This window comes from Vulpes vulpes, chromosome 12 (genome assembly GCF_048418805.1).
Source record: "Vulpes vulpes isolate BD-2025 chromosome 12, VulVul3, whole genome shotgun sequence".
Taxonomy (NCBI): Eukaryota; Metazoa; Chordata; class Mammalia; order Carnivora; family Canidae; genus Vulpes; species Vulpes vulpes.
Genome location: NC_132791.1, coordinates 113851141 through 113875168, shown reverse-complemented (window position 1 = coordinate 113875168; position 24028 = coordinate 113851141). Strand labels below are relative to the sequence as shown.

General features: G+C 50.0%; 1 protein-coding gene across 4 annotated transcripts in view; it reads left to right on the top strand.

Annotated features, from left to right (window-relative positions):
* SORL1 (sortilin related receptor 1) overlaps positions 1–24028 on the top strand; it is a 214140-nt gene that overhangs the window by 52020 nt on the left and 138092 nt on the right. Inside the window, exon 1 of one of the 4 annotated variants that reach the window (XM_072729511.1) lies at positions 8011–8158. The exons of 1 other annotated variant lie outside the window; for it this stretch is intronic. Coding sequence is in view for 1 of the 3 variants with exons in the window: in XM_025999033.2 (XP_025854818.2) it covers positions 8715–8969 (255 nt within the window). In the remaining 2 variants the exon portion in view is untranslated. Of the gene's footprint in view, positions 1–8010; positions 8159–8646; positions 8970–12326; positions 12715–24028 lie in introns of those variants that run through there. 2 more of the 4 variants (XM_025999033.2, XM_072729510.1) reach the window with 2 other exon arrangements.

Sequence of the window (24028 nt, the reverse complement as noted above, 5' to 3'; positions counted from 1 at the left end):
CAGCAATTTGAAGCACCTGGTCAGGAATCCACGGCTGCAGAGGTAGCTCTGGCCCCTACCAACCGGCAACATCTTCATTTAAATCTGAATCACACGATGCGCGAATTAGCATAAGGGCTATTAGAAATAGTTTTCCACTGCTGAAATCAGTGGTTTTGGAAAGGTGGTTGGTGGAATGGGCTTGCATGGACAAGCTGTAAGAACCCAGCATAAAATGGCATGCTAACTCCACCCCCAGAGTTCTGCTCAAGGGGTTGTGTTCATCTGGTCTTTTGTCCGTCTCGTGAATGGGAAACTCTGTTGCCTGATGTGCCCAAGAGTTGAGTAGACTCCACCAGCCTCAACACTTGCTGCATGTTCCTGGGGTCCTGGTTTTTCTGCAAGGGCCTTGGGGGCTGAAAGAGAGGCCAGAGAGCAGAGCCTGTCCTGACTGCCTCTGTGTATGTTTGCTAAGAAACATGTGTGCATGTGACAGAGCGGGATCTGAGACTTGCTTTTATAGCAACATGTCACCTGGGAGTGAGGTCGAAGGGACACATAAACCTGAATAATAAAAAAAACTGACAATTGCCAAGTGGCCCAAATTCATCTGGCAACAACATCTGCCCTGAACTCCTCACCATAACAATAGGTCTCATTTAGTGATCAAGTCTGGAGGGTATTATGCTGAGCGAAGGGAGTCAATCAGAGGACAATCATTCTATGGTTTCACTCATACAGGGAATATAAAAGGGATTATAGGGGAAAAGAGAGAAAATGAGTGGGAAAAATTAGAGAGGGTGACAAAACATGAGAGACTCCTAACTCTGGGAAACAAACAAGGGGTTGTAGAAGGGGAGGTGGGTGGGGGGATGGGGTGACTGGGTGGCAGGCACTGAGGGGGGCACTTGACGGGATGAGCACTGACTGTTATACTATATGTTGGCAAATTGAACTTCAATAAAAAATATATATATAATAAAAAAAGTCTTAGGTTTAGGGTTGATTGATGCCCAACGCTCGACGTGTATAGTCTCCTTCAATCCTTAGAACTAAACAAACAAACAAACAAACAAACAAAAAAAACCTAAAACAATCCTTTGAACTTGCAGAGGTCGGCAATTCATTTACAAGCCAAGAAAAGTAGGTGCTGGTGATGATCCAGCTGGGGTACAAGCCCAGGTGAGCTGGCTCCTGAATGTCGAAACTAATGCCTGAGGTCCTCCCCTAGGGTTCCCCTAACGCAGGTTAAGCACACATCAACCTCTTATCCCTTTTATGTGATGAAATGATCCCGGCAAGATTAAATCACGAGGTGGAATGGACGTGGAGAGTCAGCTCTGACTTTAGTGGGCAGGACAAAGGGGACACAGTGGGTGCCCCCCTGCAGGCAGGCAACTAAAGCAGGTGGGGGGGGGTGCAGAAACCACACACCGTGCTTGGCAGACTGCAAAGTATTCCATGGCGTCATGATCACAGAATAGCAGGCCTTTTAGAATTAAGAATAGTCTTAATTTGCACTTCGTTGGGTTTTTCATTTACATAATGTTAGAATGCAAAGAAAATTCATACGAAAAATCCACTGCTAATTTAGCACTGAAGTTCTTGTTTAAATAACCACGGAAAGAGAAAGGATTTTTCACTTAGTTCTCAGCTTAGGTGGTTGGGCCATTTTCTAGCGCTGGCGTTGTGTCAAACCCCAAATGAGAACGCGTTTGCCCCTGAGTAGATCTGTTGGTACGATCCAAACGCTAATCACCATTTCAATAATTTATTTGGTGTGGAGGATTTAATATAACTTGTTTAAGGGTTCTGAGAAAATGTATTCCTTTAGACAGGGCCTCATTGGAAGCACTTGCAGTTCTGAGTCTGGTGGGAATGATCATTGTAATAGATGTTAATTCAGCTGATGACACCACGTAGAATTTCCAGTGGGATGGATGTAGGGACAGCTGGCAGTGAGGAGGAGGAGGATCCGTAGTCCCCTGGGAAAGATCCCATGGGTGGTAAACAGGTGTCTCATGAGGTAGGTGGATGAAGTGACAGTTTGGAGCTTGTGCTGTGGTCCTGGTGAGATGGTGAGATGGGTGATCGAAGGGCCCTCTCCAGGCCTCCCGGGCTGCAGGGCATCTGCAAATCACCCTGCACGGTGGTCCTGACAGGAGTCAGATGAGGCGCTCCATTCAAGTCCTGCTCTCCCTACACCTTGCCTCCTGCCTTCCCGGCCTCCTCTTCTGGTACCACCCTACTTGCTGCCACCTTCTTTCCTTGAAGACTTTCCTCATCTTCCTGAGATGTGTAAAACAACTTCCTGCCCCTCCTGGACACAGCAATTTCAGCCTCCTCCCTCCTCCACGTCCTCACTCTGCACTACACTTGATGTCACTGCTTAGAAGGGCTTGTTCTCCAGAAAGTCTTCTCCACTTCACCTCCCCTAAACCCACTGATCAGCTTTTGTCTGCCCCCCCCCAGCACAGCTTTTTCTGTTAAGATAAACTGGAAAATACGGCAAATTTTAAGGTTATCTGAGCAAAAATTAATTCAAATTGGGCAGTACCAACCCATAAGTCATTAGGAGTGCTCCTCTGACAGGAGCTGGGGAAAATACTTATGCAGAAAAGGTGCAGAAGCAAAAAAAAAAAAAAAAAAAAAAAAAAAAAGTAATTATTTGATTGGCTACAGCCTAAAGCCTAGTTGGCTATTGGTGATGGACTGTGTTTGGGTTTTGAGTTCTTAAACTTGAAGCATCTACGGGCTTAGGTTTTAGTTTGCTCACATAGGCCACTAAAGCGTTAGAGCCACTTTAGTCTAATGGCTTTCTTGCTTGATTTAATACCGTATTCACGTATTTCTGCTATTTTTGTTTATCTGTCTTCACTTTCTTCAATTTCCTTCCAGGTTGTGGCTGGATCCTTTCCAGACACTTGCATCCTATTATCCCTATCATCGGGTGGTTGGCAATGGCTGGGTCATACATAAAAGTATGTTACAACGGAAGGACTCACTTTTCTTGGCTAGGCTCACTCACCTGGTGCTGACAGGACCCTCAGTTATCTTTCCAGCATCCTTTGTTGTGGCCACTAGGATGGGAAATTCAGTCTCCCTAGATCAGGAATTCAAAATCATTTCATCCCCTACCCCCAGCCATTCATTTCAACTTAACTCAGTAGCCTATAATTTATTATAGATTATAATTATATTATAGACAGGGGCAGAGGACCAAAGGCCTAGTTATAATTTAGAAAAGGAGGTAAGTACTGTTAAAAACAGACAACAGGCCCTAAATGGAGTCATTTGTGCTAAGCCCCATGCTACCAAACTTAGACTTAATATTAATTATAATTTCAGTCTCTCCCCGGAATGGACTCTTAAACCGGTCAATTTGGAATTACCTGGTCAGCACTAGTAAGGTAACCTGCCTGAGCAAGCCCTGCTGTCCCCTAAAGAAAGATGACCTTGCCGCAAGTGCTCCATTCTTTGTTTTTATAAATAACTTCCTCCTCCTGCCCCTTTCTGCCTGTATGTTCTTTATTTTGTACAGCTCTTTAGAGCTTCTTTCTGCTAGATGGGATGCTGCTTAATTCGTGAGTCATTGAATAAAGCCCAAAAGATCTTTAAAATTTATTCAGTTGAACTTTGTTTTTTAACTGTGCCAAGACTGTTGTTCTAATGGAAGGAAGAAAAGGATCAGCATCTTGAGAGAGGTGTATAGCAAGGTTACAGGGCTTTGGGGTGGTTGGGGGTTATCTGGGCAAAATCAAGAAGTGGCCTTTCTTTGAAAAGGAAGCAATGGCAGGTGTGTGTGTGTGTGTGTGTGTGTGTGTGCGTGTTGGGGGGGAGAGGGGCATTTTTATCTGTTTCTGACTGGTGCAGGAAAATGGAAGGAGGGTTTTTGGGGATCGTAGGTCTGTAGAATGTATTAGAGAGACGGGGGCTAAAGAGCCAGCATGGGCATCTACTTTTCTTGTCTTGACAGCCCCTAGAGCACTTCAGGTCATCTACTGAACTAAAGCATCCACACATTTAAACTGAGTTGTGTCCAAGGGGCTTTTGGTGCCTCCCCACACTTTAGTGCCTAGAGCTCTGCCCTCATGGTTTTTGGATTGTAAAGGCTCTGAGGGAAGGATATAGAAGCCATTGATGTGTCATTTTCCAGGGTTTTTCAAAGAATCTCTAGCCTTAGCTCCTCCTGTTCAGTCCAGACCCTGCAAGGGGAGTCTGGTTCTATATTCATAGGGAAGGAGATCACCTCCCAGGGACCCTCAGCAAACTGTCTCATCAGGAGATTTTTTTAAAGGTTTTATTTATTTATTCATTCATGAGAGACACACAGAGAGAGGCAGAGACACAGGCAGAGGGAGAATCAGGCTGCCTGCAAGGAGCCCGATGCGGGACTCCATCCCAGGACCCCAGGATCATGATCTGAGCCAAAGGCAGATGCTTAACCACTGAGCCACCCAGGCACCCAGGGGCAAACCTGTGCTGTTTCGAGGTTTTGAAGCAAAATCCCCCATTTGAAAATCTGAAACCAAACCCCTCATTAGGTTTTTCTACAAAAGGATAGGAAACAGGATTTGATTTGTGAACTCTGTCTTTTGTCTGCACTGGTTCTCACTGCCTCACCCAGGCCTTGAAACTGGACTAGAAATACGTGGACTTGAAACACCAGCTCTTCTCTCGGCCTTAGGGAAATCAGATGTGGCCCAAACAGTCGAGAGCCTGGGTCTAACTCTTACAAACTGTCTGACTTTGGGCTGGTGACATAATCTTCCTTTCTGAGACTTTATCGTCAAAATCTGTGAAATGGGGGTGTCCATAATGCATGCTTTGGCCCACTTCAACTGGTTGCTGAGAGATGACATTTGATAATGTTGTTATAATACTATGCAAATAAATGTAAAGTGCTGCTATGTAAAAGTAACTTATTCCTATTTCCAGAACCTCCTCTTTGAATTTAATTTATTCTAGAATGAGAATCTAAGTTCCTTGGTCTATGTTCTCAATGCATCGGATTTTCAACCCTATCAATTATACCAGACTTTGCCTTAACTAAGGGAATTTTTGGCAACAATAGGAGAAAGTGTTATTTCTTTGGGGCAAGAAGGCATTTCTATCTTACCCTGGTTGGGGAGGGGAATGATAGTTATCTGGCTAGAGTGCACCACTCCTAAGTGTTGGGGGGGGTCCCTTTTCTGTTTCAGTGACTCTGAGGTCTGGTTGTGACTCAGAGAAGCCAACTCTGGGAGAAAAAAGTGGTGGGGGGAGAGTTGGTGGTAGGCAAAGGTCTAAAGGTTCACCGACATTGGCCCCTTAAGTGCCCCAAACCCTCACCACAAGGCAAAGGGGAATCATCCCTCCCCTTCATTCATATACATGCATTCTGTAAGTGTCCCTAGGCACTCACCACGTGCCAGGATTATGCTGGGCACTGGGAAAACAGACAAGAGCAAGACAAGAGCAAGACAAGACCAAGACAAGACCATTGTTGGCCTCCTGCTGTTTACAGTTTGAGAGGAAAATGAGGTTAAATTAGTAATATGACCAGAGAGGAAGTATCAAAGACTGCAGGGAACTTAGAACCTTAATGTGAGTGGCTGTGACTTAGGTTGGGTGCAGAGAGAGGCCTTGGTAGCTGGAGGAGGAATAGGATTTGGGTAGGCCAAGTGGGGAGGCTAAGCAGATAGATCCTGATATTTGGGGAGGAAATGAGGGCGGAAAGAGAACAGAAAGAAGTTGAGTTAGGCTTTGGGGATTTTTTTTTCCCCTTTCTCTTCATGGTTGTTGTCCTTGTTACTACTTTAAAGGTGACTCCATCTGGTTAAAAATGTGGGATGCCGAGACCTCTGGGTGGTTTTTGCCTAGCTTTATCTCCAGTCCAAGCTCAGGATGGCCTAGGATGAACAGAAGGACAGAGGAGGGCAGTTTAAAGTCCAATCCAGAGGCTCGAGTCTTTTTTATACAGCTGTGAGTCTAGTGTTAAATTCCTGTGCATGTTGATTTTCCTCGTGATATTGCACAGCATGGAGAGCAAGGCCATACGTGTTGGGGCAGAAGAGGATGAGGGTACTACCTCTGTCTACATTCCCACCCCAATGTTGATACTATTCTGGAGGCACGGAGGAAGTGGTGGCTTGTTTACAGCCCAGATCTGGTTTTGAAGCTAGAAGGAAATCCTGCTGAATTGTGCAATTCAGCTCTGACCCCTATCCTGGGTGGCCTCACCTGTGGCTGCTTCTATCTCATGCTCAGGTGGGTGTCCTGAAGAGGGCAGGGAATGATCAAGGCTGCAAGATCTACTTTCACATATGGAGACACCCAATGCCCAGAGAGGCGAGGTGACCAGGGCAAAAATCACACGACCACTTGGCTGCAAAGCCAGGACTAGAATGCACATCTTCAATGCACCTGCCCGTGATACTTCTATCTGGGGCCTTGACAACTGTACTTATGTTTTTCTATCTATAGAATTCTATCTGACACTCTGAACAGTCCTGTGTGATAGACAGGGATGAAGATCCCTTCTTTGTAGATAAGAAAATCGAAGCTTGGAGTCCTCCAAGTTAGAAAGTCAGTTCTCCTAACTCAACATTCAGTGCGCTTTCCATTGTGCCCTGTAGTTAGGAGGCACACATGGTCTCAGGCTTTGCCGATCATCCACCTGAGAATGGCCTGGAATGTAGATAATGACTACAGAAGAGGGCTTTCAGGGAGTAAATTAACCATGTTTGAGCATTCCTGCCAGGCGTCCAGCTTCTAAGCTGCATATCAAAAATCAAAATCAGGAAGGAGCCGGCCCTGCAAATTGCCATCTGAACCTCAAACCAGCAGTTTGTGCGGAGAAAATGGGCTGCTTCTCTTCAAATCCACACGTAGGGGACATGTTGTCTCTGTTTTCTGCTGGGGTTCTGACACTTGCTCTTGTAGAGAAAGTTCTCATTAAATATACGTTGACAGAAACAATAATTGAATCATCTGCAGGCGGTTGTGACTCTAGCCACCTTCCTCTCATTTTCCCTTGGGGGTTAAAAGGGGGTGTGTGTTGCAGTGTCTATGCTCTTGGTCCCGGGAGGCCGCAGGGTGGTCCACTCCTGGTAAGGTGGTCCCGGAGGGGGCAATGCTGGTCTAGATGGAGAGTGGGAGCTGGCAGTGGTTCTGTGGCTTTCCCAGGGGATGAGTGATTTGCTTGGTGGGGAGAGCTGGGTGGTTCTATGATTACATTGAGGTGGACAGAAAGTGGGGGGCAGGGAAACCTGACTGGGTAGAAAACTGGAGCTGGGAAGAGATGGGGAACTGCAGAATCTGAGGCCAGACCTCAGCAATTCTGGGGTGGGGGAGGGTGGCAAAGCTTTGGGTTGGAGGAGGTGAGGAGGGGCCGTCTCTCCTTTGGCAGGATGGTGCTGGGCAGGGGAAGGGGCTCTGCTAAGCTAACTAGAGAGGACTCCAGAGCAGGGGGCGGTATCAAACGACTGGTTTGTTGAGAACGAGGTGCATTTTGGGGGAGCTGAACGGATCACCCCTTCCTCCCTTGAAACCGAGCTCCTGTACAACCACAGAAGCAGTCTCGCCTTAATCCCCGCTCCTTCTTCTGTCTTTAGTCTTAACAAAACCCAGGATCTGAGTGCAAAGCACAGTGAAATATAAAATGGAATAGACGAGGGGCCACAGTGGATAGGCCTTGGCTGTTCCTACAAACCTGCAGAAACATACTTAAGCTCGGGTGTGCCTCAGCAGTTCCATCTGTAGGAAGAGAGGGTCTGGATCTTCCAGCTGAGGTTAGGGATAAACGTGGGTCCTGCTCACTCTTTTGAGCATCCCCCCCCCCCCCCCCCCCCCTTAGAGGCAAGGCTTACAGGCTTGTAGAGGACTTGCAGAAGGTATGGACTGTTGGCTGACCCGACTGGAATATATCTGTTTTGCAGCCGAGGTAGCGTGGCTCAGGGCTTGGTCACCCTGGAGGGTCACAGACCCGCCGCCGCGCTGGGTCACTACGCACAGGGATTCAGGCGTGCGAGGATGTCGAAGCGTGCACTTGTCCAGGCACGCGGGGCCCCTGGTCAGGGGAGCCCTCGCGGCCGCCTGCTGCCTGCTGCCTCCGTGCGGGGCGCACGTCGACTGCGCTCGCGGCCCGGGCAGCTCGGCCCCATGGAGGACAGTTTTCGGCTGCGGCCGCTGCAAATAGGTTTTGATGCCCGGGGAGAGCGGTGGGGACCCTGCGAGCCTCACAATGGGGGCGGGCTCATCGGGACCCTAGTTTGCCCGCTGCGTGCTCCGCGTGCTCGGAGCTAATTTTCTCTGGCTCCGGGGCTCTGGGTCGGAGGTGGGGGTGCGGCGGGGGGGGTGGGGGTGCGGCCGGGCCCCGGGGCCGCTGCAGTCGGGGAAGGCGCCCCGCCGCGGTGGAGGACGCCCCCGCCGCAGCACCCCCGCACCCCCGCACCCCCGCACCCGCGCGGGCGCGCGCTGCCTTGACTTCCCCAGCCCCCGCGGGGGAGGGGCCCGGGCGCGCCGAGGCCGCCGAGCGCGGAAAGTGCGCGCAGGGGCCGCGGCTGCGGGCCGCACACGTGACGGCGCCGAGCGGAGCGGGCCGCGGCGGGGCGGGGGCGGGGCGGGGCGGGGGCTCGGGGAGCCCCGGGAGCCCCGGGAGCGGCGCGCGCGGCCCCGGCCCAGCCGCCCGCCCGGCCTCGCGCTGCACATTCTCTCCTGGCGGCGGCGCCACCCGCGGCCGCGTTCGCCCGAACATGGCGACACGGAGCAGCAGGAGGGAGTCGCGACTCCCCTTCCTCCTCGCCCTGGTCGCGCTGCTGCCGCCCGGGGCCGTGTGCGCGGCGGGGGCGCAGACGCTGCTCGGCGGCCGCGCGCCCCTGCCCCAGGAGCGGGGCGTCCGCGTGCTGCGGGGCGAGGCGCGCGGGGGCCCGCGGGGGGCGGCCGAGGCGCCGGCGCGGAGGAGACGGAGCGCAGCCCTGCAGCCCGAGCCCCTCCAGGTGTACGGACAGGTGAGCGCCGCCCCCGCTCTTCCCCCCGCGCCGCCGCGGCCCGCGCCCGTGCTCCGCGGCCGCCTCCCGGGCGCAGCCTCCGCTGGGGACTTGGGCGCGCATCGGTGGTGTTGCTGTTGCCGGTTTGTTTTGCTCCCCCCCCCCCCCCAGGGGCACGGCCGTCCGCACTTGCATCCGTGGCATCGGTCTCGCCTCCTTCCTGCCGCCTTTAGCCCGCGTCTTGCGGGGAACTCGCGGGGTGCGAGTGCCCGCTCCCCCGGGGTGTGTGCACGCCCGGGTCGTGCCCAGCGGGTAGAGGAGGAGTGCGGCGTCCTCTTCACATGTGGATGAGGAACCGGGTTGCTTGGGTGTAGCGTCGGTTGGCGGTGGAGGCGAGCACCCTGCAGTCGCAGGACTTGCACAGAGCAGTGAGGGGCGGGGGTGCCCCTGCTTATTACCATTTGAAGCTCAGCGAAGGTGGGCAGACCTGAAGGCAGGGCTGCCGTGGTCTGGCCAGAGCAAGGGGTGTGTGTGTGTGTGTGTGTGTGTGTGTGTGTGTGTGTGTGTGTGTTGGGGGGGAGAGGATGTCTGTCCGGTTCACCATCCCCCTTTGAGCTTCTGACTTTATTCTCGGACAAGAATATTAACTCCTGGCACTTAGGGATTTGAAAGGCTGCAAGAATTTGGTGGGCACTGCTATTCAGAAAGTGATTTATTTCCGGCCAGGCAACGGGTCTAATAGATCATCAGGAACATGAATTTCACTTTTGCGGCCAGGCTTAACTGCTGCGGAGAGCACAGCGGCTCTGTGGGCTGGTATCAGCGTTGGCAAAATTAATTTGACCGTGTTCCTGCCTCGTGAGACTCCTAGCCCTGTGGTTAAGATGGACCTCAGCAAAACTAGGAGGTCAGGTGAGGTAGGAAAAGTGGGGACCAGACGAGATGGTAAATCGAACGATTTCTACAGTCAGAATGTTCCGATTTGAAGCAGAAGTTAAAAAGCTTAGTCTGAATTCTGCTCTCTTCACTGATTTTCTTTAGCCGTTTCTTCAGGAAACACACAGTTAAATATTCAACCCTTGGAGCCAGGAAGGACCTCATAAAGCATCTCACCGGTTGTGCCATTTTGCTCATGAAAAAAAAAAAAAAAAAACGCAGGCTGGGAAAGGTGAAGTGACTAGCCCAAGGTCACGTGGGGCAAGCTTGCGCGCTGTTTAGTTTTGTTGGCATTGTCTCAGTGACCTTTGGGTGATCACATAGTTGCCCTCCCTTTATACAATGTTCCCTAAATAACTCCTTTCTAGAATAAAACGTATATGGCTGTAAAAGGGGGTAGGGATGATGGCAAGTGGGTGGGAGCATTTGACTTGCATCTACTGTCAGGCCCCGGGATAAGAGCGTGTGCCAAAGGGGCATCCTAACTGCTGTGGGCAAGGGCTGCTGGAGCCTCTCTGCTCCGTGTGTTTGTGGGTCCCGACCTTCTTCCCCCTCCACCCTCGTCTGAGACTTCTTCTTTTTATGTGGAAAAGAAGACAGTAAGGTCCTTGCTCTCAACCGGCACAGCACCATCCCGACATTGGCTAGGGGAGGGAAGAAGAGAGACTGCCTTCTTCATGGAGTCTTTCCTGCCACCCAGCTCTGCTGTGGGCTTGAATCAGCTCTTGGGGGGCAGTGGGGGGGCACTGGGAGTAGGGAGGGCTGGGAGTCTCTTCTCCCTGGAGCTCAGGTCCCCAGCAGCTATAGTTTTGGCTGAGGGAAGAGCATCCTAGTCTGAAAAAGATGAATTCAGGTACCATTTCTTCCGTGGGCTTGGTTTGGGAGGGCTCCTGGGGCCTTGGGGCAAGAAAAAGACAAACTGTGTTCTCATTGAGAAGGACTCCCAAACCCTTGGCTTTTCTATTTCTGAGGCAGCCGGTTTGAGTTTGGTTCAGTTGAAGGATGGAGAGCTATAGCAGTCGAACTCATAAAGAGGAATTGCTACCAAGGGTGAAGGCCCAGGGCAGTGTTTTCTCTGAGGCCCTGAGGTTAATAAAAGTGGGATTAACTTGGATCTTTAAGGATCTCAGCTAGATAGAAGGAAGAACTTCCTGGTACTGGGCTCCCTGCCACAAGCATCTCTGACACAGCCCCTTTAGGCTGCGAGCGCAGGAATTGGAGGCTGAAGGTGTTTGGCGCGCCCTTCTTGGAGCTCTGGAGTAACTCATCTATCTGGAATGACCTTTCTAGCCAGGGTGACCATTTGCCTCTGTTTTCCCCCCAGGACAGACCTAGTTTGTAAGTTGTCCCTGCTGGTTATAAAAGTGCTTGCCTTGCTCTCAAGGGTCAGGATGCGGACTATGAATTATATGGCCATTCTGCTTCTAGCTCTAAGCCAAGTTCCATTTCATCCCCCACACGCCCCCACCCCTATAACTTTTCAACCTAAGGAATTGCATGTTATCCCATAGTATCACTGGAATCGAGTGTGGTTCTAAGTAAAGACGGGCATGCAAATGAGGGAGAGTGGGGAATACTTCATCCCTGCTTTCGGAAAGTTTAACAAGTTAAGGAGTAGATAAAGTTGATGCAGATACAGATATGTGACCTGGACAAGAGCAAATACACACGGACACACTAAAGCAGCTGCAGTGCTACAGTCGGGGGTTAGTGGGTTGTGGGATATGGGAAGGGACGGGAGATGGAGGCAGAAGGTCAGTGGGCTCAGACGCTCTGCAGCTTCTTGCCCTCTGACCTTTGAGTGAGGTTAAGAGGATGCCTGGCAACACAGATTAGGGCTGGAAGCCAAAGCTGTCTGCCTGACCTGAGAAGCTGCAGGGGCGACATTAAGGCCACTAGCTTCGGGAAAAGGAGCCAGGAGGGCTTTTGCACGGAGATACCTACCTGCAGCTGAGAAGGAGCCCCGTGGTGGCATATCGGTTCTTTTTCTTTGGCTCCACTAACCTACAGAGTAAACTAGGCCTGGTTCTTGTGATCCTATTCATCCTCATGTTCTCTCTTTTTTTTTTTTTTTTTAAAGATTTTATTTATTTATTCATGAAAGACACAGAGAGAGGCAGAGACACAGACAGAGGGAGAAGCAGGCTCCATGCAGGGAGCCTGACACGGGACTCGATCCCAAGATCCTTGGATCACGACCTGAGCCAAAGGCAGATGCTCACCCACTGAGCCACCCAGGGGTCCCCAGCCTCATGTTCTCTAACGTGGGAGACTGGTTTCTGCCACGATTCCTTCCAGGCATGTTTATAATGATAAAGTCCGGTGATAGCCCGGAAAACAAGCTGCTCTCAGATACTAGGACTTTTCCATCCAAGGTCAGAGTTTAGAAGTTGAGCCCCTTCTCAAAGACACCAGGCCACAAAGGGGGATTCCCTAATTCTTGCCAGACTTGAGTTTCTTCCTGACTTGCTGTCTGCTCCGTGCGTCTGTATCATCACACTTGCTTTTCCTCTGCCTGAGATGGTCTTCCCCCACTCCCGTCTTTGCTTGCAGAACCCCAGTTCCCATCTTCAGCATCCAGAGAACACCTCGTGGTATTCCCAGGCTCCAGGGGGAAGAGTTCTATTGAGCTTGGTTACAGCACTAACAGCCTTGTGTTATAATTGCTTGTTTGTCTCATCTCCCTGTTTGCTCCTTGAGGGCATGGATCAAGCTTTCTCTTCTCTGTGACTGGCACTTGGGAGGCCCTTAATGAATATTTGTGGACCGACTGCCCACTTGGAAGAAGAGAAGCCTGGAGGGTGGGAAGCACATCCAAGTTACAGAAAAGGTATTTATAAGGAGGACCATGGCGAGCCCACAGACCGAGAGTGAAAATGAGTTGGCTCTCTCGGTGGTGAAGGGGAGTGGAATCCTGATGTTGCTGTGCTGTCTTGGGGGTTATTTTGAATAAAGAACCGGGATTCTCTGGTACAGAATCCTCCCTTTTAGGGCTATCATGGTATTGCTAATGGTATTGTTTTGGGGAGAAATCCTTTGGAATGAAGCGCAAAGCCTAACAGGATTTACAGGTTTATTTTCCTTCCAGTGAGCTCTCTCTTCATAATTCCTGCTTTTTAGAGGCCAGGGCGTATTCAGTGTCCTGATTTGAGACAGAAAATAAAGTGTCTGTTACAGCACAAGGGCCTGGGACAAAGAGCCTCCTTTGGGGGTGGAATACTGTGTAGCTTTAGATCTCTTTCGAGTAGATTCTTGCATGATACACTTGCTTGGGAAAGAATTGGCTGGTTGATTCTGAAGTTGGGATGCTTGACCTGTCTGCTTCCAGAAGATGAGAAGGCAAAAGCATTTGCTGTTTCACATCGGCTCCTGTGTTGGTGAAGAGTTGCCTGGTGTGTTGGGTTGGCTGGTGAAGGATGTGACCTTGAAAAACTTCCTGGTTCCACTTGGCGTTTCTTCTTACCGTGTGCTGCTCCTTGCTCGGTCTCTGGTCTCTGACTACCGTTTAGTTCGTTGAGAGCTTGTTGAGAGCTTGTACGTCTTGGGACAGGGTGGCCAGAGGCTGCCAGAGGTGGAAGGAATGGGAGGGGAAGGGGACGGAGGAGGGGTGAGGAGATGGGAGAGGTAAACAGACGAAATGAAGAGCCATCCCATGTGTTTATTTAGCCTTCAGCGGGCAATACATGTTTATAAGATAAAATTTGTACAAGAGTATCAGGAGAAGCAAATTTCCCTCCCTCTCTAGTCCCCTGTGTATGCTCTCTTTTCAGTTGGCAACCACTCTCCTCCGTGTTTCTGTATGTTTTTCCAGAACGTTCTCTGCATATACGGTGTAGATGTACAGAAAATTTGGGATTTGTGATATCAGGGGCTTTCTGTTATCCATAGCCCATATACCATGAATAATGGCCTTAACAAAATGTATTTATGGCATATGACTGTCAAAAGGTAGGGAGTTACCTGAAGCGTGTCTGAACGTAAGATAGACTGTTCCGTTTCCTCTAGGCCACATGAAAAGAAGACTCACTCCCCTTGCTCTCTGAGGTCACCTGCAGGCCAGGAGAGTGACACTGAAGCCCTGGTTTCTAGGCAGGCTGCTGGAGAGAGCGCAGCTCCCTAGAGATGGAGAGCCCAGGTTTGTGAGAATGGTAGAACATAGAGACCACGGATCTCAGTTTTAATTCATGTTCTTTTCGAGAATGTTTTCTTTATGTTCTGTAAGATGAAGTTAATGATATGTTTAATAAATTGCTTTGAGACCTGGGATCCAGGAGACAGATCCCGATGGCAGCTAACATCCCAAAGCAAAAGACGGATGTCATTGGGGCATTGCATTGTCATATTTTGGTCTGTTCCTCCTTAGAGAGGACAGCTGTCTTTGTGTTGTCATTGTTTAATCCCAGAGCCGGAGATAGATGGAGCCTGCCGTGTCCTGTCCACTGTAATGGACAGACTGGAACATTCCACTAATCTGGAGAAGAGGTTAATCCCAAAAGTAATAACCTACTTACCTTTGCTGTGTATTTATTTAGGCTTTTTATTAATGTGCCCATTTACCTGTTTACCTTCCCAATTAAATCTTGCTTAGGTGAATATTAAAAATGAGTTTGCATTCTTCGAGGAGCTGATCTGTGAAATGGCTGGCATAAATGTGTTCGGGGAAAGCCAGTTTGGCGTTTAGAATTTTCGACAATGATTCAAATGCGGATAACCGAGAGTTCACTGCACAGAGATAGATTCAAGTTGAGGTACTATGCCAACTTTTCCCTCCACTTTTAAAGATTTTGTTGTGATGGAAGGTGTAAGGGGAGCTCGCTTCATTTTGGTTTAAATATTTGAGGATTAGTATTTCTTCAGAAGTGGTCTGGGCTGCTAAGGGTAAGGCATTCTCCTTGTTGAGCACAGAACCTTCCATGTATTCTCTAGCTACACCCAAATCCATTGGCACAGGGCATATTCAGTCTAGCCACGTAGATGCAAAAATCAATTTCCCTCAGTTTAAAATGAGCCACAGTTAATTTCGACCTAATTTATTGGTTTATCGACCTGTGGACCTAGGGCCTTCGAAGAAGTGGCATGGGCAGCCTTCTAGCATTGAAGTGGCTGATAATGCTATAAATCAGAGAAGGCAGGGTCGGTGGTTGCTCAGCATCAAGATTTGGGTCGTCTCCTACCTTATTGTGAGACCTTCACCTTTTTATTATCACATGAGGAATGCTTTGTGCATTTTGGGATGGGTCTCATAAAAATAGGGCTTCATAATCATCAGGACCGCAGTGGGGAGTTAAAAATAAGCACAATGTTCTGTTAACCACTGAGTCATTGTTAATAAGAACAGTGACATCCATGACCATATCACATTTGCCAGCCTAGAGCCAGAAGACCCTGTCTTCCTGGGCTCGTGGTGAATCTTCTGACACAGTTCCTTGATAGCTCTTTCTACGATGCCAGAGATGTTCTGTATCTGTGTGGTCCCATGTGCGTGTCGACCAACATATACAGTGATGGAAGACTTGAAATGTGGCTGGTATGATCAAAGAATTGAATTTATTTTCTTTCACTTAATTTTAATCAACTTAAATTTAAGTTGAGATGGCCACATGTGGCCCTTGGCTACGGTGTGGAAGGCCTAACTTCAACAGGTGGCGGGAAGCCTGCTTTTCCCCATGCTGGGCAACCTCCCGTCACCCAGGAGAGATGCTGTATTTACAGCAAAGGCCTGCGTTTGATCCCACTACAGACGGCCAGGGGCAAAGCAGGAGTTGAGGACTGTAGTCTAAAGCCAGGTGTCGGTGGCTGTGGACTGCCAGGTTGGGTGTTGGGAGACAGCGGCCCCTCCTTCCTAGGTTGGAAGGCATCAGTGACCCTGGAGGGTACAGTAGGTGCAGTGGTTGGGGGGGCGGTGGGCTTCACGGTTGCCTCCTTCCATCAATCACTTGGGTGATGAAGGCTGACCTCTGTGCCTTCACTTTTTTTTTTTTTTTTAAGATTTTATTTATTTATTTGGCAGAGAGAGAAAGAGTGAGAGAGCCCAAGCAGGGGGGATGGTAGGGAGTCCAATGCAGGGCTCGATCCCAGGACCCTGAGATCATGACCTGAGTGTTAGGCAGATGCCTAACCGGCTGAGCCACCCAGGTGCCCGGGTGCCTTCTCTTTGCAGATGGCCTTGCATGCACAGCTCCCTTGCCCCAACCAGGCTTTGCTGGGGTGCTGAGCAGATCCGTCCACATCTGTTGAGCAGTGAAAGATGTAAACGATGTCTCAGCAGCGGAGCCATCTCCTCCCTGGCCCTGCCCTCTGCTTCCTGTGCGCTTACTGACTTACCTCGACGGAGCTGGGTCTGTCTTTCATCCCTGCGACCCTGCAGGCTGGCATGAAGACAGACAGCACGGGGCGTGTGGTCTTCATCACTGCACGGAGCCCCCTTTCCCGGTCGGCCCCCTAACTTAGCATGCCGCTGCTGTTGCTGCTGCTGCAAGCTCTTGGCTCGGAAAATCGGGACCCTTCACGATGATTTATCTCCAGTCCCCTGAATTAGATTAAAAACACAGCTACGAATTCTCAGAAAGGCAGGCTGATGTGATTATGTCCCAAATCGGAGTGGCAGACAAGGGCAGTAAGAAGATGTACTTATATCGTAGGCGTTTTGTGTTTTGTGCCGCGTGGGGGCCAACATGCTGTGTGTTATTCAACCCACCCGCTTTGTTGGGGCTCGAAATGAAGAAAGTGAGTAATGTGGCTTCTGTTACTTCGAAAAGAGACCAGCCTGCTCAGTAGGAACATTCGTTCCCAAATGACTATGGATCTAAGAGGGGAAGAGGGCTAGGGTCATTCTTAAGTAAAATAGATGTGGGTTTGAGCCAGTGAGTGGGTCCTGAGTTGGGAGTTTAGTTGGTACTGGGCTGGGATCCCTTTTACTCCAGTGGGCTGGGGAGCTGAGTGGTGTCATTATGCACTTGAACTCCTAGGAGACCTCTGTCCAGAAGAAATTGGGAAAAGCTAGGATGGTCTCACCTGGACAATGACCTTGGAGGGCTGGGGTTCAAAGTGACCTTGGGTAAAAGGCTCTTTAGAGGCCATCATTGTGGATGCTCGAGTGCTTGCCTATGAGATGGGCTGCGGATGGGGTCCAGGTCCAGATAGTAGAGGATCCTGTTGCTCGTTAGCCCGGGGGATGCAGGCATAGATGACAGTTCCCTGTGGGTTTGCCTGTGGGACCTGGGAAGGAAGGCCAATGCTGACCTGCCCAGGGATCCCTGCAGAGGAACCCAGTGAAGACAGGGAGTGGGGACAGAGTGGAGGTGGGCGAGAGGCCTGGGGACTGCGGGAGTGTTTGGGGAGCCTCAGAGTGTTTGAAACCTGTGCTCTGTTGTTTGTGTCACAGGAGACCAGGCCCCTATGCTTACCTCTTCTGTCATACTTAGGCCTCTAAAGTTCTCTCACTGAGAGAAGTTTTAGAAAAAAATCTTGCAGTTAACTGTGCACATGGCTGGCTGGTTGGGCATAGTGTAGGGCTGCTGCTAGTGATGGGAGGGCTGTCGCAGAAACAAGGCCTTGAATCTTCAGAGACAGATGGAGGCCTGTGGACTCGGACAGGGTGAGAGGCCTGTCCGCTCTGAGCTGGGGGCATTGAGCTAGCAGGGAGGTACCTGGTGGTGGTGGTGGGGACGTGTTTCCAGTGGGCACCTTCCCTCCTGCAGCTCAGAAGGCATCTCACATCACTGGGGAGTCAACGTGCTTTTGGGTGGGGTGTGTTCTGCTCTCCATAGCTTCCCTCAGTGTGGTACAGAAGCCACCGGTAAGGTGAGGGCTTGATGCAGGATTTAAATGTGTTTCTTTGGTACAAGGAAAGTGCTAGAAATCAGTGCCACCTGTGCACGGGAGCCTCGGGGACCCCAGGTTTCTGAGCTTGGCTCTGCAGTGGGGAAGACTGCCTGGATGCCACTCTTGGCCATGGGTTCTGAGCTAGACTCAGGCGGGCCGTGTTTTTGTCATTTTAAGTATTTGGGGTCCAGATAGTAGAGACCGAGACTCTAACCCAGGCCTCTGACTTATCTCTGTTCTCCTTTGGTATATTTGCCTCTTGTAAGTATTGCCGTGAAAGTTTCGCTGTCAGCCAGGGATCCATAGCCTGTTTGCTGTGAACTCTCTTTTCTCCCTTTAAAACCTAGAGATGTCCTATAGTTCTACCCTCTGCTTGGCTCTCCTGGCTACACTGATTTTCTTATAGCTTTTCAGATATGACAGTCCCCTTTCCCCAGTGTCTCCCCTTTCCCTGGCTTTTGCTCTGCTCTGCCCTGGGTCCACACCTTTCCCCCTAACTCCACCCCCTTTATCCTGTGTGGTACCTACTGTAGATCATGTCTTCAGTCTTTGGGGCAGTCACACCCTCTCCCCCACATGAGGTTATGCCCCTGCCCCCAGAAATCCTGTTTCCTAACAGCTAGCATGATGTCTGCTATAGAGTAAGTGCTCAATAAAGATTTATGAATGAACGAGGCGGGGGTGGGGGTGCGGGTGCTATTTATGGCGATGCTGCAGACCCAAAGAAGAAGAGCAAGGAAAGTGCATATTGTGGAGTTATCCTAAAAAGTTCTTGGAAATGGCTTGGGTTTATAGGTGAGTCCTCATTTGAGGCTAAGCCTCGCTTAGGTACGCAGCAGCCAGGTAACAAAGCCCAGTTTGAGGCTTGCCATAGCCTCCGCCTGTATGCCCAGCTCTGGGGTCCTGTGGAATAGTACCCCTGACTCGTTCTGTGCCCTTACCCTAGTTTGTAAAATGTAGAAGTTGGCTTAGATGTTCTCCTTCTGGCCTGGTATTTTCTTTTTTTAGTTACTTACCAGGTAGTAAATTAGGGGGTGATTATTTTCATGACATATTGTTCACAGGTTCTTTTTCATAGGGAGCCCTCCCAGAATAACAAAGCGGCTGTTTGCTAAATGACAAAGTGGGGTTCACCAGGAGGCGGTGCCACACCTAGAGGTCAGGGGTGGCTAGACGCTGCTTGCCGAGGATTGATCAGAAATAAAGGTAAATCTCTGAACTGGTACTGTAAGTCAGTGAAAATATGATGATCCCCTTTTGGTGGAGAGAAAGCAAAAGACATCTACCTACCTACCTATCTACCTACCTACCTGCCTTCTAAAGAGAGCTCATGACTACAGTTAAGGCGATGATGGGGAAATGCTGTTTTTTCATCCATGATCATTCTCTCTTTGTTTGCTCATCTGTGAAATGGGCAGCCTGAATTTCTCAGCAGGGTAGTTCCTGAGTTCTGTGGGTGAAGCATCTTGAGCAAACTTGCGTCAAATGCGTGAGCGGACACATTCCCTGAGCAGGGGCTGTCTGCAGGGAGTCCGTAAACTAGATTCCAGCTCTCCTTCAGAGGTGGAGCGCCCAGGGAGGATAATGAGTTTGCTATATATAGTGAGGACACTGTCCTGAACAGGGACACGGAGGGGGCCGTCTGCATACCTAGCATTTAGGTCATGCAAATGGATGGTCTGAGAAAACCTTGTTATTCTTGGACCTCGGGAGTCTGTCTTTGGTTTCCTGAGGCCAGTCCTGAAGTTCAGGGGATTCAGCAGCCACCTCCGTCCTCGAAATTGAAGGACAGGGTATTTGTTTTATACTTCACTGCAGAATTTTAAAAATGCTGCTTCGCATTTCACTGCTAGCGAGTTGGAGGAAAGAACCAGACTACCTTGTTTGTCCTCCTCGTCCTGCGTTCTGGGGAGAAGCTGTGCAGGAGTGGTGAGGACCACAGGCTGTGGGTGTCTAGGACATCCTGGTCCTCGGGGTTTGACCGATTTGCAAGAGGTAACAGCAGAGGAAATGAATGGGGATGAGGTGAGCCTGTTCCATTAAGGCCCCCATCCTCCTGCATAAGCCTCAATGAGTATATAGATTTTGACGGTTCTGTTGTATTTATCTTATCACTGGTCAGACTTGCAACACTGATTTCCCCCCAGAAGTGCTCTGTGTACCCTTGACGGTGGGGTGGGTGGAGAGAAATTATTTAAGAGCCTCAGAGTGCCTGGCACCTAGTAGTCCTCAGTGCCTTCAGCAGTAAGTGAATGCATGAGCAATCAGTACCTCCATACAACAAGCAATTTATTTGTCCTCCCTTCTATTTATAACGACCCAGAGCTTGGGGCTTGGGTGGCAGCAGATTCTTTTTCTCACTCTGAATAATAAGGCAAATCATTTAACCTCTTTGGAACGCCGGGGTATGCTGGGGGTGGGGGGGGGTGGGCTGAGCGACAGCGTGGGGGTGGCGTGGACCGTGTGGGGGTGGTGACGACTGTCGTGAGCTGGAAGTGGATGCCCGCCCGGAGCCTGTGGCCGTTCCTCCAGCCAGAGGGACCAGGGACCAGCGAGCAGGGACCGGGAGGCCTGTGGGGATGCCGTGGCTCTGCAGATGCCGTTGACAGTGCTTTGAAGGATTGCTTTGGCCGGAGACCTACTCCTCAGCCTGCCTCCACTATGACTCATTCTGGCTGCATATTTTGGTAGCAGGAAAGATCGAGATGAGATGAACGAAGCATTTCTTAAGAGTGGGAGCTCTTAGGTATTAGATCAGCACTGCAGATGTATGATGTTCTTTACAGGTCACAGATACAGGCTTTTTTTTTTTTTTTTTAATTACTGAGATGAAATTCACGTGGCATTAACCCTGTTTGAGTGAACGATGGCATGGCATGTGGTGCTTTCACAGTGTTCTGCAATCACGACCCCTGCCTAGATCCATCACTCTAAAATAAAACCCCAGACCTGTGAGATGATTACTCCTGATGTCCCTTGCCCCCCAGCCCCTGCACCCACCAATCTGCTTTCTATCTGTATGGATTTACTTATTCTGGGTCTTCCATGTAAATGGGATCATGCCACACGGTGACCTTTTGTGTCTGGCTTCTCTCAGTAGCAGAGTGGTTTTGAGGTTTGTTCACGTGGTGGCATAGATCAGGTCGTAGGGTTTTAACAACTCTCCCAAATACCTGAAGACAGCCTCTCCCCGAACTACCACCAGTCTGATCCCAGGGACTGCCAGTAGGAAAGGGAATGGACTAGATCCATTGCTCCCAGATAAGCTGCATTATGGACACCTGGAGCGTCTCTCTTAAAAATATGAGTTCCTGGGCCCCAGGCAGAGAAGGATCTGCGTCAGTAGGTCTGGGGTGATTCTGTTATCTGGGTTGGGGAGCCCCAGACTGGGTGACCCCCCCCAGGGCATTAATGACCTGCCTGCAAGCCTAGCCGAGGCCTCAGGTACCTCCCAGACACTATTGGTTGTTTATGGCGCAGTTTCTGTGCACGGGGATTTCTGTGGCATGCGATTTTTCTCTGCCTTCTGAGGGGAGGCATCGGGCCCCTGCCTGCTTGCTTTTATGGCTCCGATTAACTGGGTTTCATTTATCAAGCCTTTTTTTTTTTTTTTTTTTAAGGTGTTTCACCAAGCCTGCCTTCGGCTTCCTTTGTAAGAAAGCCCTTGGACCTTCTGATGCTTGTCCTTTGCGCTGCCCTCACCCCTTCACCTCTGTTAGGATTGGTTGAGGGGCTTCATAAATCTCACGTCCTTTGAGGAGAAAGACTTCAGCAAGTAGCATTGAGACCTCTCTCCCACTCTCATCACCGGAGGCTTTGTAACCTGTTCAGAGAGTGATTTGATTGTCACCTGTCAGGGGGACTGTTCTGAGGTTGCCCGAGTAGAATACTCGGGGGGCTCTTTTATCCTAGACCCTAAGAACTCGGGCAGTTCTTCAGGTGATGAATCCTTTATCGTATCGATGTTTGCATATGTTCGCTATTTATCCCCCTCTGGTCCTAAGGGTGAGAATGTTTTTGGAGAGGAAAGACTTTTAGCCTGACTTCCTGAGGCACTTGTGCTATGGGGCTTCTGATTTGTAGATGCCTCTAGATTCTTCCCAGAGACGTGAGCTGGAGGGGGAGAGGTGGGAGGACAGGAAGGCTGGAGTAAGGCATCGTCAGTGGCTGGTGGAGATTCCCTTCGCTGCTTCTCCCCGGTAGCATCCTGGGTTACATGATTTCCTTATTTCTATTTTTCGTTTGTACTTCTCTCTTGATGGATGCGCACCTGGACTCCTCTCTGGGAACAAGAAGGAAATTTTTCTGAAAAACACCGGAGGCCTTTTTCTTTACAGAGGTCTCCTTTCAGATAGTTTTCCAAAAGCATTTGGATCCTGATCAAAATAAATGCAGGCACGTAAGAGCCGAAGCAGAGTAGTTAAGGATTAGCTCCTTTGTCGTCTTGTCTGCCAAGTTGGTGGCACAGGTGTTTCCCTTCTCCCTTATGACATCTGAGAGCACCCCAGGGAGGGGGTGGGGAACGTTAGGGCAGTGGGTGGCAGGGTGAGGAACAGAAAGGAGGTGTGGGGAGGGTTTTCTACTGCAGAGCCTCCATAGGCAGGCGGCTCAGAGGGCACGTCAGCTCAGGAGGTGAGGCTGGTAGGAGGATACGCAGGTGGGATTGTGCAGAGGCTACCCGGAGCCCAGAAGCTTGACGTCCTTCTGCATGTGCCCTGGACAGCTGAGGTTGGAGAGGCTTCTCCCAGACACCACTCAGCAAGAGGGAGAGTGCACACTCCTGGTTTCTGGGGGGACTTTGTCCTGCTGCTGATGGCTAATAGCAGCGCTTGGAATTGTTAGTCTGGTCATCAGTTTGCTCTTCACACAGAGAGGGTGAAATGTTAGCTCAGGGCCTCTGAGATGCCAGCCCTCGAACTGTCCATCGATGTCGGGTGAAAGAGGAAAAAATAAAAGGAATGGAGTTGGCTTTTCATAAAGCAAAACTGTCTAAAAGAACCATTGTCTTTTATTCCGACATAGATCCTCATTCAGCTTTTGGTGTTAAATGATCCTTTCTCACAATAATAATGGTGGTTGTGGTGGTCCTATTGCTTAGGAGGACTAGCTGCGTAATGGACAGGTCCCAGAACTGGGCTCAGTGGTGTAAAGGTCTTCCTCTCAATTGTGAGGAGCTCAAAGCCAGTGTTACTGGTTAGGGGATGGCTTTCGTTCTTTCTTTCTTTTTTTAAGATTTTATTTATTTATTCATTAGAGACACACACACACACAGAGATAGAGGCAGAGAGACACAGGCAGAGGGAAAAGCAGGCTCCATGCAGGGAACCTGATGTGGGACTCGATCCCGGGTCTCCAGGATCAGGCCCTGGGCCGAAGGCAGCACTAAATTGCTGAGCCACCTGGGCTGCCCAGGGATGGCTTTCTCACTGGGGACGGGGGGACCTTCCTTCTTGTGAGTTCTGCTTTCTCCTGGGACCCTGGAGCCCTGAGTAGAGCCTGCGTTGGAGAAGAACTGGCAGGGGCTGGGGCTGGTTTCCATCTTCCCTCACGTTCGTGGACAGAACTCAGGCATGCAAGGCAGCCTGGGCATGAGTCTACTGGGTCCTCAGGAAGCTGAGGAAACCGGTCCAGAGAACAGCAGGTCAGGCTGTGACACAGTGGCTCTTTTGGTTATTGTCTTTACCTGGTGAAATAAACTTGGCCAACCAATCCTCTGTTGGCCTTTCTAATTTATTTTCATCTTGCCAGTTTACAAAATCCAGAAGTCTGGGAACGACTGTGAGCAATAATCCAAAGGTCATTTTCTGTGGCGTCCTGGAAGGTATTTCCTTACTTGGGGCACTTCAAAACTAATGAAATAAAACTCCGCCCGTGATGTTTGTTTGTTTGTTTTTTTCCTTTTGTTCCTCCTTGTTAGGGGCTCGGGATGAGCCATGTCACCTGTCGGCCAGACAGAGCACCAGTTTGGGGGTTTGAAAGCGTGTGGTCTTTCTGGCCTGTGCGCTTTTTCTGAATGAGGAAGATGTGTCACTGTTTTGGTTTTAAGCCTTGGGAGGTGCGTGTCCCATATACACATTATAGGGATGAAAATAACCAGCGATTGGTGATGCAAAAGACAAGAATAAAGTCATTGGTTATGCAGAGAGAGCCTGAGAAGATTTTTTGCAATCCATTTATATCCAAAATAGCGGGGAATTCGTGTTTCTTCTTGGGGAAGTTGTGTCTTGTGGAATCTGTGCTGGAGGAAAAATAGAGCACCCTGGCCCAATGCTCCAGATCTCAGAATCTTGGCTATTTCTGAGTGATGAGGAGAGAGAGAG